The sequence below is a fragment of the Artemia franciscana genome, chromosome 5 (assembly GCF_032884065.1).
Source record: "Artemia franciscana chromosome 5, ASM3288406v1, whole genome shotgun sequence".
NCBI classification, from domain to species: Eukaryota; Metazoa; Arthropoda; class Branchiopoda; order Anostraca; family Artemiidae; genus Artemia; species Artemia franciscana.
In genome coordinates, this window is record NC_088867.1 from 49,567,381 (window position 1) to 49,583,055 (window position 15,675).

At 35.1% G+C, this 15,675-nt stretch overlaps 1 protein-coding gene across 5 annotated transcripts in view; it reads right to left on the minus strand.

Annotated features, from left to right (window-relative positions):
• Positions 1–198: 198 nt before the first annotated feature.
• Positions 199–15,675, minus strand: part of LOC136027541 (anaphase-promoting complex subunit 1-like) — a 255,997-nt gene continuing 240,520 nt past the window's right edge. For all 5 annotated transcript variants that reach the window (XM_065704890.1, XM_065704889.1, XM_065704892.1 and 2 more), the window contains 3 exons: positions 8,472–8,664; positions 3,902–4,009; positions 199–332 (listed from right to left, as the gene is read on the minus strand). In XM_065704890.1, the coding sequence (XP_065560962.1) occupies positions 244–332; positions 3,902–4,009; positions 8,472–8,664 (390 nt within the window). In that variant the 3' untranslated portion in view covers positions 199–243. The remainder of the gene's footprint in view (positions 333–3,901; positions 4,010–8,471; positions 8,665–15,675) is intronic.

Sequence of the window (15,675 nt, forward strand, 5' to 3'; positions counted from 1 at the left end):
CAGGAGACTAAAGATCACTAACACACTAATAAGACTTCTTGGCTGAAGTATTGACACGAATGAATCTTGTAACAAGGGATTTTTAGGGATATTATAGTTGTTATAGGGACTTTAGGGAAAAAGTGACAGCCATTCGATCGTTTTTCCAGCTTTTTCAGTACCTATTTGCGGACCTTAACAATTATAAACAATAAGACAATGAATGAAATGTATGTAATCTTGGAAAATGTAGATATGTGCGATTTATGAAGTAAATAAAGGAAGAAGTTTCAAAAGCACACAACGAGGGACATTGACTGATTCTTTTTGCAAAAGTAGGTCTTCAAGCCTGCCTGAAAATAGAATAAAAAATCTTAGTACCTTTTAGGACCTAAAAATAACATTATAATGAGCAAAAGATGAGTTGCAATGCTCCACACCAAACATGATTTGAAAAAAAATCTAACTGACCAGAAAAAAAATTATTTCTCTATCAACAGATATTTTTGGTAAATCATGTTACACGCCTCAACATCTTACAATTCTAGGAGGAACAGGTCGATAGAAAATAATTTTAAAACCTTTTTTTATGCTACTTAGAATTCTTTTTAAATCACTCTGTAACTACAACAAAGTATTTCCAAAAGTAGAGACTATTGCAAATTATCCAAAACGTATTTAGTACTTTTTTTTTTTATTAACAGTTTCTTCTTTTGCAATTTACTTTGTTAATTGTGTATGCCTACATTGGAGTTCTTTTCCTAATGAACTTGCTATATTTGGTCACTAAAACTAACAAGCCCTATAATTCGAGATCCCTAAGGATGGAAACCCCTTATAAATGCGAATCTTCTGCTAAATGGTCTAACTGCCGAATTAAAATGTAAACATACCCTGATAACAAATCAATATTAACTTAAGTTTATGTTGTCTTTATTTTTTCTATTTACATATCTTTGCCTTTGTCTTTTTCTCTTATTTGATATTCATTTAAAGTCAAAACTTGGAAAGTCCCCCAGAGAAAAATCTAAAAGACATCAATAATCTCCCAGTTTAGTTTGCATGCTGTCTATGCTTTTTACTTCAAATAGGAACAAGTGCAGTATTCGCAGTATTAGCGATTTCTAATTCCTAGAAAGTTCTTGTAGAAACTTTTCGTGTAATTCAAACCAGTTCACTAGTTCATACAGATATCAAAGATATTGGGAGGAACGACAGAGAATATAATTGGTGATATTTTACTAATGATATTTAAAGCAACTAACATTAAATTTTATTCATTTTTGTTTATTTTCTGTTTTTCATTTTATTCAGTTTTTATTCATTATTTTTTTTTTAAAGGAGATTACTCCTTTCTTTCTTTTTTTTCTGTTCAGCAAAGTTGTGATTAATTGTTAGGAATGTGTTCCATTTCTTGCATTCTTTACCCCAGGTTACGAAACTCCTTTTTTCATTACCCAGCTCCTTATGTAGCGTTGGAGGCACTTTTATAGTGCTCATATCAGTTTCGTCCCGTCGTTAAACCTTTGTTTAAAAGAATAAGCAGATCTTAAATACAGTAAATACACTTAGTTTGACTCATATCAACCGTCAGTACGGCTGAACTCAATTCTTCGCTTAAAAGGGAACAAGTTCAATAAAATTCTAGACTTACCATACAGCAGCTTTACCATACACTTACCATACATGTCAGACTTTCAGCCCACGAAACACTTATGATTTGGGAATGATAGTGGATATGACAGATATTTATCATTAAATCTTAGAAAATTCAGGTTTTTATGATACCAATGTGGCCAAAGACTTCACATTACACAGTCAAATTTACCATCGATAGTTAGCTAGTTTACAATCATGATTTCCGTAAGCCCTTTTTCCTTTGTTTCAGATATAAGCCATCGTGCGCATTGTTTGCGTTTTCTTGTTCCACGAGAAGGGATCGACTAGTCTGTTCATTCGCTAAGGTGAAGATAAACTGTCTCTGCTACAAATCTTTCTTCAATCTTTGTTACAGATTGGGAGGCAAAACCAATTCGGGGGGGGGGACTAATCCCATTTGCCTAACAACTTCACACTAGTAAAGAACGTTGTTACTCAAAAGCTTTTTGTTTTTTTTTAAAGAGTGCTATATTTTCTTAAACTTTCAGCTTGAAGTAATAATAACAAATTTCCCTTTCAGTAGGAGTGAAAAACTATTTGTGGTTTATTTATTTATTTGAAAACTCGTCATCTTTCATTTGAAGAACATCATTGAGTTTTCGCTCTCTTTTTCGTTTCTCTAAAAAATTGGGCAAATGCAACAACAGCAAAAAACGATGTTGTTTGGCTTTTCTTTCTCACACGCTTAAAAAATAATATAATTGGCGTACAAAAATACGTCACAAACATTAACCAATGAAATTAAAGCAGGCTTTAACACGTAAGAATAGGGTAGTAGGGCCTTTTTCTCTCATTGGTTTAAAAAGATATTAACGAAGGGTATATCCAAAACGATGTCCCATAGGAAAACAATAATTAAAATAGAGCAAAATGAAAGTTTTAAGGGTTTAATGGTCCTATTTTTGACATAAAAACTCTTCTGCTGCTGCTAAGAAATTTAAGTCTTTGAAAACTCATCTCTAAAATACCCAATTTAGCATTAAATTGTCAAGGGATTAATCTCTGGCAAACCTGTAGACAGGGATGGCTGAAAGTCACCTGGGACTAGCAATTACTGGTGATGATAAACCTTGCCCTAACTCAGTGCAATAGATTCTTTTTTATTATTTTTTTGATGCTAGATTTAACGACACAATTCTCTTACTATATCAAGGTTCAAGGTTCTTTTAATACAACCAATATATACAAAATATTAGGTAACTCAAAGCTGAGAGTATAACTCGAATGCAATTGAGCTACCTTTAAGCAACACTAAATCTGCACAAAAATTAAAAATAAATAGTTCTCTAACCAATCTTGGCAGAAATAAATAAAAAACAAAAAACAAAAACAATATGCCACTAGTCCTGGCAATTGTCTCTATCCCCAAGCATTGTCAAAAATTATTGAACAGCACGATGAGCTAGAGATGGCTTGGCTGACAATACAAGTCAAAACGAGTAGTTTCTTGTTTCAGCTGTCATTTGTGAGAGAGAGAGAGAGAGAGAGAGAGAGAGAGAGAGAGAGAGAGAGAGAGAGAGAGAGAGAGAGAAAGAGAGAGAGATATGTTTTTATTGAAAAGAAAAGAAAATATTTTTAATGATTTCATTCAATAAAACAAAACAAAAATAATCAAAAGGCACAAAAACAAGAGACAATGAACCTGATTATGACAATAGGACGGTGGAACGGACCAAGGCAAAACGGTGCATTATGTATTAGTTTATAGCTTACAGCTTGTTTCTGCTGCAGTTGAATTGTAATTCCAACGCTAATTTTTCAGCGGAGTTTTAATTTCATGCAATAAAAAAGAATTCGTGACAAACCCTCACACAGACAGCAGATGCCTTTGGACCAAAATCCATTTTCAAATTTGCACAGTTCGTTTCACAATTCCGAAAAATATACATACATTTTTCTCTGCTTTTCTGAAGATAAAACAAAGGAGAGTAAGTAAGAGAAAATATATATATATATATTGTATTTATATTATTTAGTTTTAGATTCTAGTTGTTTTTCGTTTTATTCTACACTGAAGGCGCCTTGTTCGAAATTTGTCAAAACAAGGAATGTTGAGAAATATTCCTTTGATTTTTGTTCTCTTCGTTTTCCTTTACTGGCCATAGACCCGTTTGTCTCTTTCAGATTCTTTTCTTTGTTTTGTTCGGCTTTAGATCTTTTATTTTCTGACAGATGTACCCCGCTTTCTTCATTCGTCTCTGAAACATCCACCATGATAAGCAAAAATATCATACTCTCGTGTCTGATTATCAGTTTTTCTTACCTTTAAGTAATGATAATTTCAGGTCATTGAAGGCCAGGTATCCCGAAAGCACTTCGCAACTAGGTAAAGCATGGTCTTGCCGTAATTTCTTTCCAGATTCAAATATAACTGAAAAACAATAATAGAAAAAGGGAGAATGTTTAAACCTGTTGAAATTATAGAAATATAATAGACACTTTTATTTAATTAATGTTTGGAGTCCGATTATTTACCGCAACAGTAACTGAGACGCACAAAATTTACTGAGAGGCACCAAATGCCTTTTTTTTATTTGTAACCGACTGTTTATCTCAAAATATTACTTTGCTCTGGCTTTTTTATTTTGTTACTTATAGACGGTACTAAGGATATTAAACATCCCCACCCCCCAAAAAAGGAAAAAAAAAATATTCGACTCATAAAAAAGTGATAAAAATGCAAATAACAAATTTTTGATCTTTTGAATTTTTTTTTTTTGCAAACCTGTGTGGTCGGAGATATCAGTTATGATTTTTATGAACCATATCGATATGATAAGAAGAAATTCAGGACACATGCATTCGTTGTATTAAAAAACAAGAGCTAAGAGCTCATATGGCACTTGTGACGAGGTCGGAAGAGCCAAGAGCTCATATGGTATGAGCTCTAGCAAAGTTCTAAGAATCAATAGATTGCTTTAAAAGGAAAATCAGAGGCTTAATGCCGGTTCAGAATTTAAAATAAGAGCTCTGATTTACGAGGTCCTTCTAAATATCAACATTCATTAAGATCCGATCAACCACTCGTAAGTTAAAAATACCTCAATTTTTCTAATCTTTCCTCTCCCTTCAGCTCCCAGATGGTCGAATCGGAAATTTTCATTGTCTTAGCACGTCCAGAAGATCCAAACTCACCAAAGCACTGAACCCTCCACCTAACTTCCCCAAAGAGAGCGGATCCAGTCCAGTTACGTCAATCACGTATCTACGACATTTATAAGCGTTTTCCAAGATTTTCGGTTCCCCTCCAACTCCCCACAATGTCAAGAGATCTGGCCGGGATTTGAAATAAGAGCTCTGAGACATTAGTTCCTTCTAAATATCAAATTTCGTTAAGATCCGGTCACCCGTTTTTAATTTAAAAATACCTCAATTTTTCTAATTTTTTCCATTTTTACAACACCCAACTCCACCAAAGAGAACGGATCCGTACCAATTATGTCAATCTCGTATCTATAACTTGTGCTTATTCTTCCCATCAAGTTTCATCCCGATCTCTCCACTCTCAGCGTTTTCCAAGATTTCTGTTTTCCCCTCCAACCCTCTATGTCCCCGGATCCGATTCAAATTGAAAATGGAGCATCTGAGACATAAGATTCTTTTATATATCAAGTTCCATTAAGATCCGATCACCCATTCGTAAGATACCTCGATTTTCACGTTTTCCAAGAATTCCGCCTTCCCCCTCCAACTCCCTTCAATGTCACCAGATCTAATCGGGATTTAAAATGAGAATCCTAAAGCACAAGATCCTTCTAGATATCAAATTTCATTAAGATCTGATCACCCGTTCGTAAGTTACAAATACTTCATTTTTTCCAATTTTCCCAAATTACTCCACCCCCCCCCCCCAACTCCAACAAAGAGAGCGGATCCGGTCCGGTTATGTCAGTCACCTCTCTTGGACTTGTGCTAATTCTTTCCACCAAGTTTCATCCTGATCTCTCCGCTTTAAGAGTTTTCCAAGATTCCCCCCCCCCAAATGACACTGGATCCGGTCGGTATTTAAAATAGGAGGTCTGAGGCTCGAGATCTTTCTAAATATGAAATTTCATTAAGATATGAAAACTCTTTTGTATGTTAAAAATACCTCATTTTTTCTAATTTTTGTAGAATTAACTCTCCCCCCAACTCCCCCAAAGAGAGGAGATCTGTTCCGGTTACGTCAATCCCGTATCTAGAACTTATGATTATTTTTCCAACCGAATTTCATCCCAATCCCTCCACTCTAAGCATTTTCCAAGATTTTAGGCCCCCCAACTTCCCCTTCACCGGATCTGGTCTAGATTTAATATAAGAGCTCTGAGACATGATATACTTCCAAACATCAAATTTCATTAAGATCCGATCACTCCTTCGTAAGTTAAAAATAACTTTTTCTATTTTTCAGAATTGACCCTCCCCCCAACTTCCCCAAAGAGAGCGGATCCGTTCCGGTTATGTCAATCACGTATCTAGGACTAGTGCTTGTTTTCCCACCAAGTTTCATCCCGATCCCTCCACTCTAAGCGTTTTCCAAGATTTTAGGTCCCTCCCCTCAATTCCCCCCAATGTCACCGGATCCAATCGGGACTTAAAATAAGAGCTCTGAGACATAATATCCTTCTAAACTTCAAATTTCATTAAGAACCGATCATTCCTTCGTAAGGTAAAAATACCTCATTTTTTTTTAACTTTTCAGAATTAACCCTCCCCCCAACTCCCCCAAACAAAGCAGATCCGTTCTGATTATGTCAATAACGTATCTAGGACTACTGCTTATTTTTCCCATCAAGTTTCATCCCGATCCCTCCTCTCTAATCGTTTTCCAAGATTTTAGGTCCCCCCCCTCCCCCTCATCCCAATGTCACTAGATCTGGTCGGGATTAAAAATAAGAGCTCTGAGATACGATATCCTTCCAAACATCAAATTTCATTAAGATCCCATCACCCGTTCGTAAGTTAAAAATACTTCATTTTTTCTATTTTTTCCAAATTAACCGGCCTCCCACTCTTCCCCAGATGGTCAAATCAGGAAAACGACCATTTCTAATTTAATCTGGTACGGTCCCTGATACGCCTGCCAAATTTCATCGTCCTAGCTTACCTAGAAGTGCCTAAAGTAGCAAAACCTAGACAGACAGACAGACCAACAGACAGACAGACCGACAGAATTTGCGATCGCTATGTCACTTGGTTAATACCAAGTGTCATAAAAATAAATTAATCAGGTTAGTCCGACAGCATCTTTACCCATGAAGAAAATTCATGACCAATCCAGGTTTTTATTCGTTGATTCGTTTGTTTTGCTTTTCAGTTTGTTTTTTATGTTTGTGCGAAATTTTCTGTGCCAAGTGGTTAAACTGCGTTAAGTAAAACCTTCACGCTTAAACAAGTCCTATCAGACTAACGTAAACGTCCCTGAACTCATTGGATTATTATCAAAATTGTGATTGTGACCCAATTGGTGATTGCTGAATGGGTGTATAAGTGAAAGGGACTCAATCACAATCACTCCATTGGATCATCATTATAACCAAAATTCATAGTGAAAGACGAGGAATGGAAATTCAGACTCTGATAATGACTTTGTGTGATGAAAAGAGGTCGTGAAACGCTTTTGAAGAGAAGTTTGTTAGTTTACTTTCAAAATTTATTAATTACTCATTAAGAAATTCTATTTTGTTGCAACTATGTTTTGACGTAACTATTCTACGTTACGTAATGCAAACTTACGTATCTTAAAATTCCTGAGTTCAAATCTGCTGAGTACTGCCTCCGATATGAACAAATTTGCTCCTTGAAATCACCTAGCATAATATGAACTCTTAAGTTATTCCATAAAGGAAGGTTTACGACATAGTATTTTTATCGAAAAATAGCTTTTCTGGTACTCCCATTGAAAGAAAAATTCACATTCCTCTAGATTTTAAAAAAAATATTTTTGACCCCCCCCTCAAAAAAAAATAGTGAAGTCACACTACTGGTAAATATATTTTTAGCACTGTACACGGTTTAGCAGAAATCTTTTCCAAAATATTTACCTCGTTATGATGTAATTCATTATCTTAAAAGCAAGTCACGGTGGATACAAAACTGGAAATAAAAATTTTGCACGATATGTTTGCTAAATTTTCATCCGATTGGCATGACCCGAAAACACACGTGGAGATGCACTCTTCTTTTTCAATATTTCTGGGCCAAGAGTATTTTTATAGGTATTTATTTTTAATGCCACACTTAAATTAAGTGTAGGTTAACTAAGGTTGACTAACTTAGGCTTAAAACCAAAAAGTAATGTGATTATTTACATATTATTGAAATTATCTGTTAACCAATGAACTTGATAGAGTCTCACTAATAAAATAAGTTGATTGTTATAATTCCTGAGAAGTTTCCAATTTTTCTTCTTAGACAAACCTAAGAGAGAAGAGAGAGAGAGAGAGAGAGAGAGAGAGAGAGAGAGAGAGAGAGAGAGAGAGAGAGAGAGAGAGAGGGAGGGAGGTGTTTTTATTGAAAAGAAAAGAAAATATTTTTAATTATTTCATTCAAAAAATCAAAACAAAAATCATCAAAAGGCACAAAAACAAGAGAAAATGAACCTGATTATGACAATAGGACGGTGGAACGGACCAAGGCGAAACGGTGCATCATTTATTAGTTTAGAGCTTAATGTTTCAAGTGAACGTTATAGATGAACGTTATTGAATATAAAGTCTGAATAAAGAAACTTAAGTATTACTAAAACTTAAGAAACTTAAGTGTACCTGAAAGATTAAGAGAGGCAAAGCAAAAATTTAAGAAACCCCGTAATACTCTGTCTGGATCCATATTCAATCACTAATGCAACTTACCCTGGCTTTTAGCTGAGAATGCTTGTTCCACCATGTCTAATAAAGTATCCATAAATGTACCAAAATGTCCTTCATTTTCATTGCCAGAATTCTGTTTCAAGGAAGAAAATATGCGTGCTAAAGATAGCTGCTGAGTCAGTAAAGGAAGACGCCCAGTTGTCTCTGGTTTCCAATAGTAGATGTCAAATACCACCTACCAGCAAGACATCATAATTACGTATATATCAATAAAAAAAGAAAACGATCCTTCTAATCAAAACGCATATACTGAACAGATCTATCCGGGTTGCAGCGTTAGCTAGCAACCTACTAAGGGACGACTACGTCCTTTAGTAAAAACTACAATAACCCATAACTCCTAAGAATACAGTCAGATCAAAACAAGAAGTACATTATTAGAACCTCCTTGTCAGAAAACCCTATATAAGAAAATTACCGTTCCTTTGCTTGAACAATAAAGAAAATATATTGACTTGAAAATCAAGGAAAGTGGCTACAACCACGATATTCTGTTTACACGGCATCTTTTTTCTTTCTTTCTTTTCCTAAGATAGCGGGGCACTGGAACATCGTAGAGAGCTGTTTAATGGCTAATTTTAAATGAAATTGCCACATCTAGTGCCTTTTGCAAATAAAAAAAAAATTCTCAAAATATAATAATTTTTTACGAAAAATTATAATAATTATACTAAAGAACGAACTCTTGCCTGTACTAACTTGTATATGCAACTAAACTATAGTATAGGCTTGTACAGTTGAATTTAAAGTCAATATATTAAAAATTCCCTCCGACGGGGAATTGACCTCCGGTCACCCACATTAAAAGTGGGTATGTTTACCATTGTACCGTCGGAGACCTACTAAAAATAAGTTACGTATAAGACATGATAGTAAATTCATTAATGCACTAAAAAAAATTATTTTTGAATTTTAAATATAAAAAATATATATATTTCGGAGAAAAAATTGAGTGATAAGGGGAGTCCTATGTTAAGGAAACTATGTTAAGAATCGGTCTGGGTAATTATAAATGTGGAAGTTTCGTCGGTATTTTGGCTGTAGAGATGGCTGAAGCCTAGTAAATTAACAAGGACACGATAAATAAAAACTAATTCTTTAAATTGGTTAAGTGGAAACTTGCACACCCTAAATGCCGTAAAAATTAGAAAAAAAGAAGAAGAATTCAGGTTCTGATGGAGAAGATCTTCAATTTTCTATGTTATCAAACAGTTCGTGGTAACGAACTGTAGTATGGAGCAACCCGGCTCAATAGTAACCAAAACTCCAAAAAATGGAATTTTGATACAATACCTACATCAAAAGAATCGCATTTTAATGCTGAATTTAAATATATAAGTTTCATCAAGTTTAGTCTTACCCATCAAAAGTTACGAGCCTGAGAAAATTTGCGTTATTTTAGAAAATAGGGGGAAACGCCCCCTAAAAGAATCTTAACGAAAATCACACCATCAGATTCAGCGTATCAGAGAACCCTACTGTAGAAGCTTCAAGCTCCTATCTACAAAAATGTGGAATTTTGTATTTTTTGCCAGAAGGCAGATCACGGATGCGTGTTTATTTGTTTTTTGTTTTTTTTTTCCCAGGGGTGATCGTATCGACCCAGTTGTCCTAGAATGTTGCAAAAGGGCTCATTTCTAACGGAAATTAAAAGTTCTAGTGCCCTTTTTAAGTGACCAAAAAAATTGGGGGGCACCTAGGCCCCCTCCCACGCTAATTATTTTACCGAAGTCAACGGATCAAAATTCTGAGATAGCCATTTTATTCAGCGTAGTCGAAAAACCTTATAACTATGTCTTTGGGGACGACTTACTCCCCCACAGTCCCCATGGGAGGGGCAACAAGTTACAAACTTTGACCAATGCTTACATATAGTAATGGTTATTGGGAAGTGTACAGGCGTTTTCAGGAGGATTTTTTTGGTTGGGGGAGGGGTTGAGAAGAGGGGGATATGCTGGGGGAACTTTCCATCGATAATTTGTCATGGGGGAAGAAAATCTCCATGAAGGGAGCGCAGGATTTACTAGCATTATTTAAAAACACAATGAAAAAATAAATATGAAAAAGTTCTTTCAGCTGGAAGTAAGGAACAACAGTAAAACTTAAAACAAACAGAAATTATTACCCATTTGAGGGGCTCACCTCCTCCTAATACCTTTCTCTTTACGTTAAAGTATTTTTAGTAATTTCAACTATTTATTCTACGGCTTTTGTGATTCTGGGGTCATTCTTAATGAATTGGGACAAAATTTAAGCTTTAGTGTAAAGAGCGAAGATCTGACAAGGGGGCGAACCCCCTCATATATGTAATAAAAATATGAGAATACAAAAGTTCTTTACGTAAGCTAATTTATAAGTTACGTAAATCTTTTGCTAATAAAAATATTCGTAAAAAATTAAAAGTTCTAGTTGCCTTTTTAAATAGCCAAAAAATCGGAGGGCAACTAGGCTTCCTCCCCCGCTCTTTTTTTCTCAAAATCATTCGATCAAAATTATGAGAAAGCCATTTAGCAAAAAAAAAAAAAAAAAATGCAAATTTCGTTTTAATTATTCCTCTGCGGAGAGCCAAAATCAAAACATGCATTGATTCAAAAACGTTCAGAAATTAAATAAAAAAAACAAGTTTTTTTAACTGAAAGTAAGGAGCGACATTAAAACTTAAAACGAACAGAAATTACTTCGTATATGAAAGAGGCTGCTTCCTCATCAATGCCCCGCTCTTTACGCTAAAGTTTTTTACTGTTTTAAAAAGAAGAATTGAGAGACAGAGTCAAACTTTAGCGTAAAGAGCGGGGCGTTGATGAGGAAGCAGCCTCTTTCATATACGAAGTAATTTCTGTTCGTTTTAAGTTTTAATGTCGCTCCTTACTTTCAGTTAAAAAAAACTTGTTTTTTTTATTTAATTTTCTTCAAGCGCCCGCCAATTTTTAATATGCAGAACGTGTGTTAAAAATCAGCAGAAAATGAGCGAAAAAATCCTATCATCATGGAGCACTAGAAAGTGCAACGTTCCCGATAGCTGTAGCAAAAGTAAAACACGGCCATTAATGGTCAGTAAACTAGGTAAAGATGCAGTGACTGGATGAGTATTATGTAGGCTAATCCTAACATCTTGTTAGGAAAGAGGAATTCAAAAAACGTGTGTGTATTATTGAACAGCTAAAACTCTATGCGTTAATTTGTTTATTGTAAAATGTATTCAACGCTTTAAATTATTAGTTGTTGACTTACCTATAAGAGCATCTTTTTGGAAAGACCGATTATCCTATTTTGACATATTTATATCTTCCAAATATTAATGCCAAAAGTATCACTTTTATTGCAGAGCCTTGTATCAAACAGTTCGTGGTAACGAACTGTAGTAAGGAGCGACCCGGCTCAATAGTAACCAAAACTCTAAAAAATGGAATTTTGATACCAATAGCTACATCAAAAGAATCGCATTTTAATGCTGGTTTTAAATATATAAGTTTCATCAAGTTTAGTCTTACCCACCAAAAGTTACGAGCCTGAGAAAATTTGCGTTATTTTAGAAAATAGGGGGAAACGCCCCCTAAAAGTCATAGAATCTTAACGAAAATCACACCATCACATTCAGCGTATCAGAGAACCCTACTGTAGAAGTTTCGAGCTCCTATCTACAAAAATGTGGAATTTTGCATTTTTTGCCAGAAGGCAGATCACGGATGCGTGTTTATTTGTTTTTTTGTTTTTTTGTTTTTTTGTTTTTTTTTTTCCCCAGGGGTGATCGTATCGACCCAGTTGTCCTAGAATGTTGCAAGAGGGCTCATTCTAACGGAAATGAAAAGTTCTAGTGCCCTTTTTAAGTGACCAAAAAAATTGGAGAGCACCTAGGCCCCCTCCCACGCTAATTATTTTCCCAAAGTCAACGGATCAAAATTCTGAGATAGCCATTTTATTCAGCGTAGTCGAAAAACCTTATAACTATGTCTTTGGGGACGACTTACTCCCCCACAGTCCCCGTGGGAGGGGCAACAAGTTACAAACTTTGACCTGTGCTTACATATAGTAATGGTTATTGGGAAGTATACAGGCGTTTTCAGGAGGATTTTTTTGGTTTGGGGGAGGGGTTGAGAAGAGGGGGATATGCTGGGGGAACTTTCCTTCGAGAATTTGTAATGGGAGAAGAAAATTTCCATGAAGGGAGAGCAGGATTTACTAGCATTATTAAAAAAAAACAATTAAAAAATAAAAGTGAAAAAGCTTTTTCAGCTGGAAGTAAGGAACAGCAATAAAACTCAAAACAAACAGAAATTATTACCCATATGAGGGGCTCACCTCCTTCTAATACCTCGCTCTTTACGCTAAAGTATTTTCGGTAATTTCAACTACTTATTCTACGGCTTTTGTGATTCAGGGGGTCATTCTTAATGAATTGGGATAAAATTTAAGCTTTAGTGTAAAGAGCGAGGTACTGACGATGGGGCGAATCCCCTCATATATGTAATAAAAACATGAGAATACAAAAGTTCTTTACGTAAGCTAATTTATAAGTTACGTAAATCTTTTACCAATAAAAAGATTCGTAAAAAATTAAAAGTTCTAGTTGCCTTTTTAATTAACCAAAAAATCGGGGGGCAACTAGGCTTCGTCCCCCGCTCTTTTTTTTCTCAAAATCATTCGATCAAAATTATGAGAAAGCCATTGAGCCAAAAAAAAAATATGCAAATTTCGTTTTGATCATTCCTCTGCGGAGAGCCAAAATCAAAACATGCATTGATTCAAAAACGTTCAGAAATTAAATAAAAAAAACAGGTTTTTTCAACTGAAAGTAAGGAGTGACATCAAAACTTAAAACGCACAGAAATTACTTCGTATATGAAAGAGGCTGCTTCCTCATCAACGCCCCGCTCTTTGCGCTAAAGTTTTTTACTGTTTTAGAAAGAAGAATTGAGAGAAAGAGTCAAACTTTAGCGTAAAGAGCGGGGCGTTGATGAGGAAGCAGCCTCTTTCATATACGAAGTAATTTCTGTGCGTTTTAAGTTTTGATGTCACTCCTTACTTTCAGTTGAAAAAACTTGTTTTTTTTATTTAATCACATAAAGCACAAATTAAATTTAGTGTTTCACTTCAGAAAACAATGAAAGTAAGATACACATAACAAATTTAAGGGTAACAAATCAGGGTAAAATCCCCCCTTGGCAAGCTTAATATGGTTAGTAGTAGATACGAGATGAACAATTTATACCGAAAGGACGATAAATATGAAATAACACGCAATGGAAAACTCAAGACATGTCTTTAAATAGTTTATTTGTTTCTGCAACAACTTTAAATTTTTATACGCGAAAAACATTATCGAATTTACCGAATTAGTTTCTGCATATTGTTTTTAACGGTTCGGCCTAGAAACACTGCTGAAACTTTTCTGCACGAAAACTGACCTCCAATATCCTGTAACAGCCAAAAGAAAAATCATCAAAAATCATGCTTTTTAGGTGTGGATAGACCCAAGATGGAGCCAGGTGGCAAAAGAATATTTTCATTATGATGCCCTTGGTAGTTTAAGCTTTCATCGTGTATTATTCTTCATCGTCGTTGATAGTTATCAGCATCGGCTACGACCATAAATTTGGCTTCCAAACTAAGGTCGTTGACGTTCAAGTATTCAAGTTGACGTTCAAGTTGATATCGGTGAAGCCCTTGTTTTGTCACCCTGCGCAAGACCATTGGTGCTTCCTTCGCCATTATTTAATTTTTTGGTGTTAATTATGTTAATGGTGATCATTAGCAGCATCAATCCTTACTTTTGCAGCATTGCCAAGGCTGTCAAACTTATAACAGTTATTATGATCATCTTGTAATTTTATCAGCAATTGATCTTGACCTACGGTCAGGATCACCAATTAGAAGTTAAGGGAGGGGGTACTTTCCCCCGAAGATTTCTATGAATATGTTTTTGCTGTACATTAATACTGAAAAATGGAAAATACAAAGATACCCCATTCCCCTCCACAGATTTGACGTCTTTTTTGTGTTTTTATTTCGAAAAAATCGAAAAGCCACTGTCTTGTCCCAGTCCCTTTATGTTCTCGTGAGTTGGCATTACTTGATGTACGATTCAAAACGAAGAAGAACAAACATATTAAGAAAAAGACGAAAATAAACGATTGTAATTTTCAGGTACACGTGTACAAAAAAAAGGAAAAAAAAATATTTAGAAAAGGACAAAACCAAACAAGGATAATGTTCAGAAAATAACCCTTGTTTTTTTTCTTATTTTTTTTTCTCGTTCTACAACTTTTGTCGTACATTGAGCAACACCAATTTACAAATGCATAGCCAGTGTCGTCTCAGAACATGTTAGCACTACTCCAGTAAATCCTCAGACAATCACTCGCGATGTTTTACCCCATGACGAGTCGAGAACATGACTAGACGGGTTTCCTTATAACTAGTTTTCACCAAATTTTCTTATTAACAAAATACCATCTTAATATTTATAATAAAGTGGGTTTTCCGCAGTCTCTTTTCCCCAAAAGTCCTCAAGTCTTCCTCTTCTTCCAAACCCGAAGAGAAAAGTGAAATGTGAATTTCTTCCTATTTCACTAGAATTTCCTCCGCCCTCCTCCACTGATGTGGAATCAGTGGAGAAATATTAGACATGAAGTCAAATATTTTAACTAAAACGGATTAGTTGACGGCATCAAGTCATGGCTCATTGTAGAAAAAGCCAAGACAGATAGTCCAATTGAGTGAGAGGCAATTCTGGAATTAATCCCCCATTATTAGGATTGCATAAAATGATGTTAGTTCATTTGTTAATAGAAATGTCTATCTATTATCCGTCCATGCGTCATTCTTTGGGCAGTAGAGCTAAGGTAGATAGTCATAGAGCTAAGATAGTCATAGAACCTATAGTTTTTCAGTTTGAATTAAAATGGAATAGTTGTGGGCATCAAGTCATGGCAAATTGCAGAAAAACCAAGACAGATAGTCCGATTGAGTGAGAGGGAATTCTGGCATTAACCCCCCCCCCTTATTAGGATTGTATAAACATGATGTCACACAAGTCTAAATGGCATTTCACAATTTCGTCTTACGCAAAGCACTCTTAAAGGCTAATCGCTTTCCAGGTAGATTATTATCAGAGATTCCAGTTGATTGCACAACATAATTTTGTGGGTGTACTTAAAAACGATCAGAAATAATAATTTCATCATAA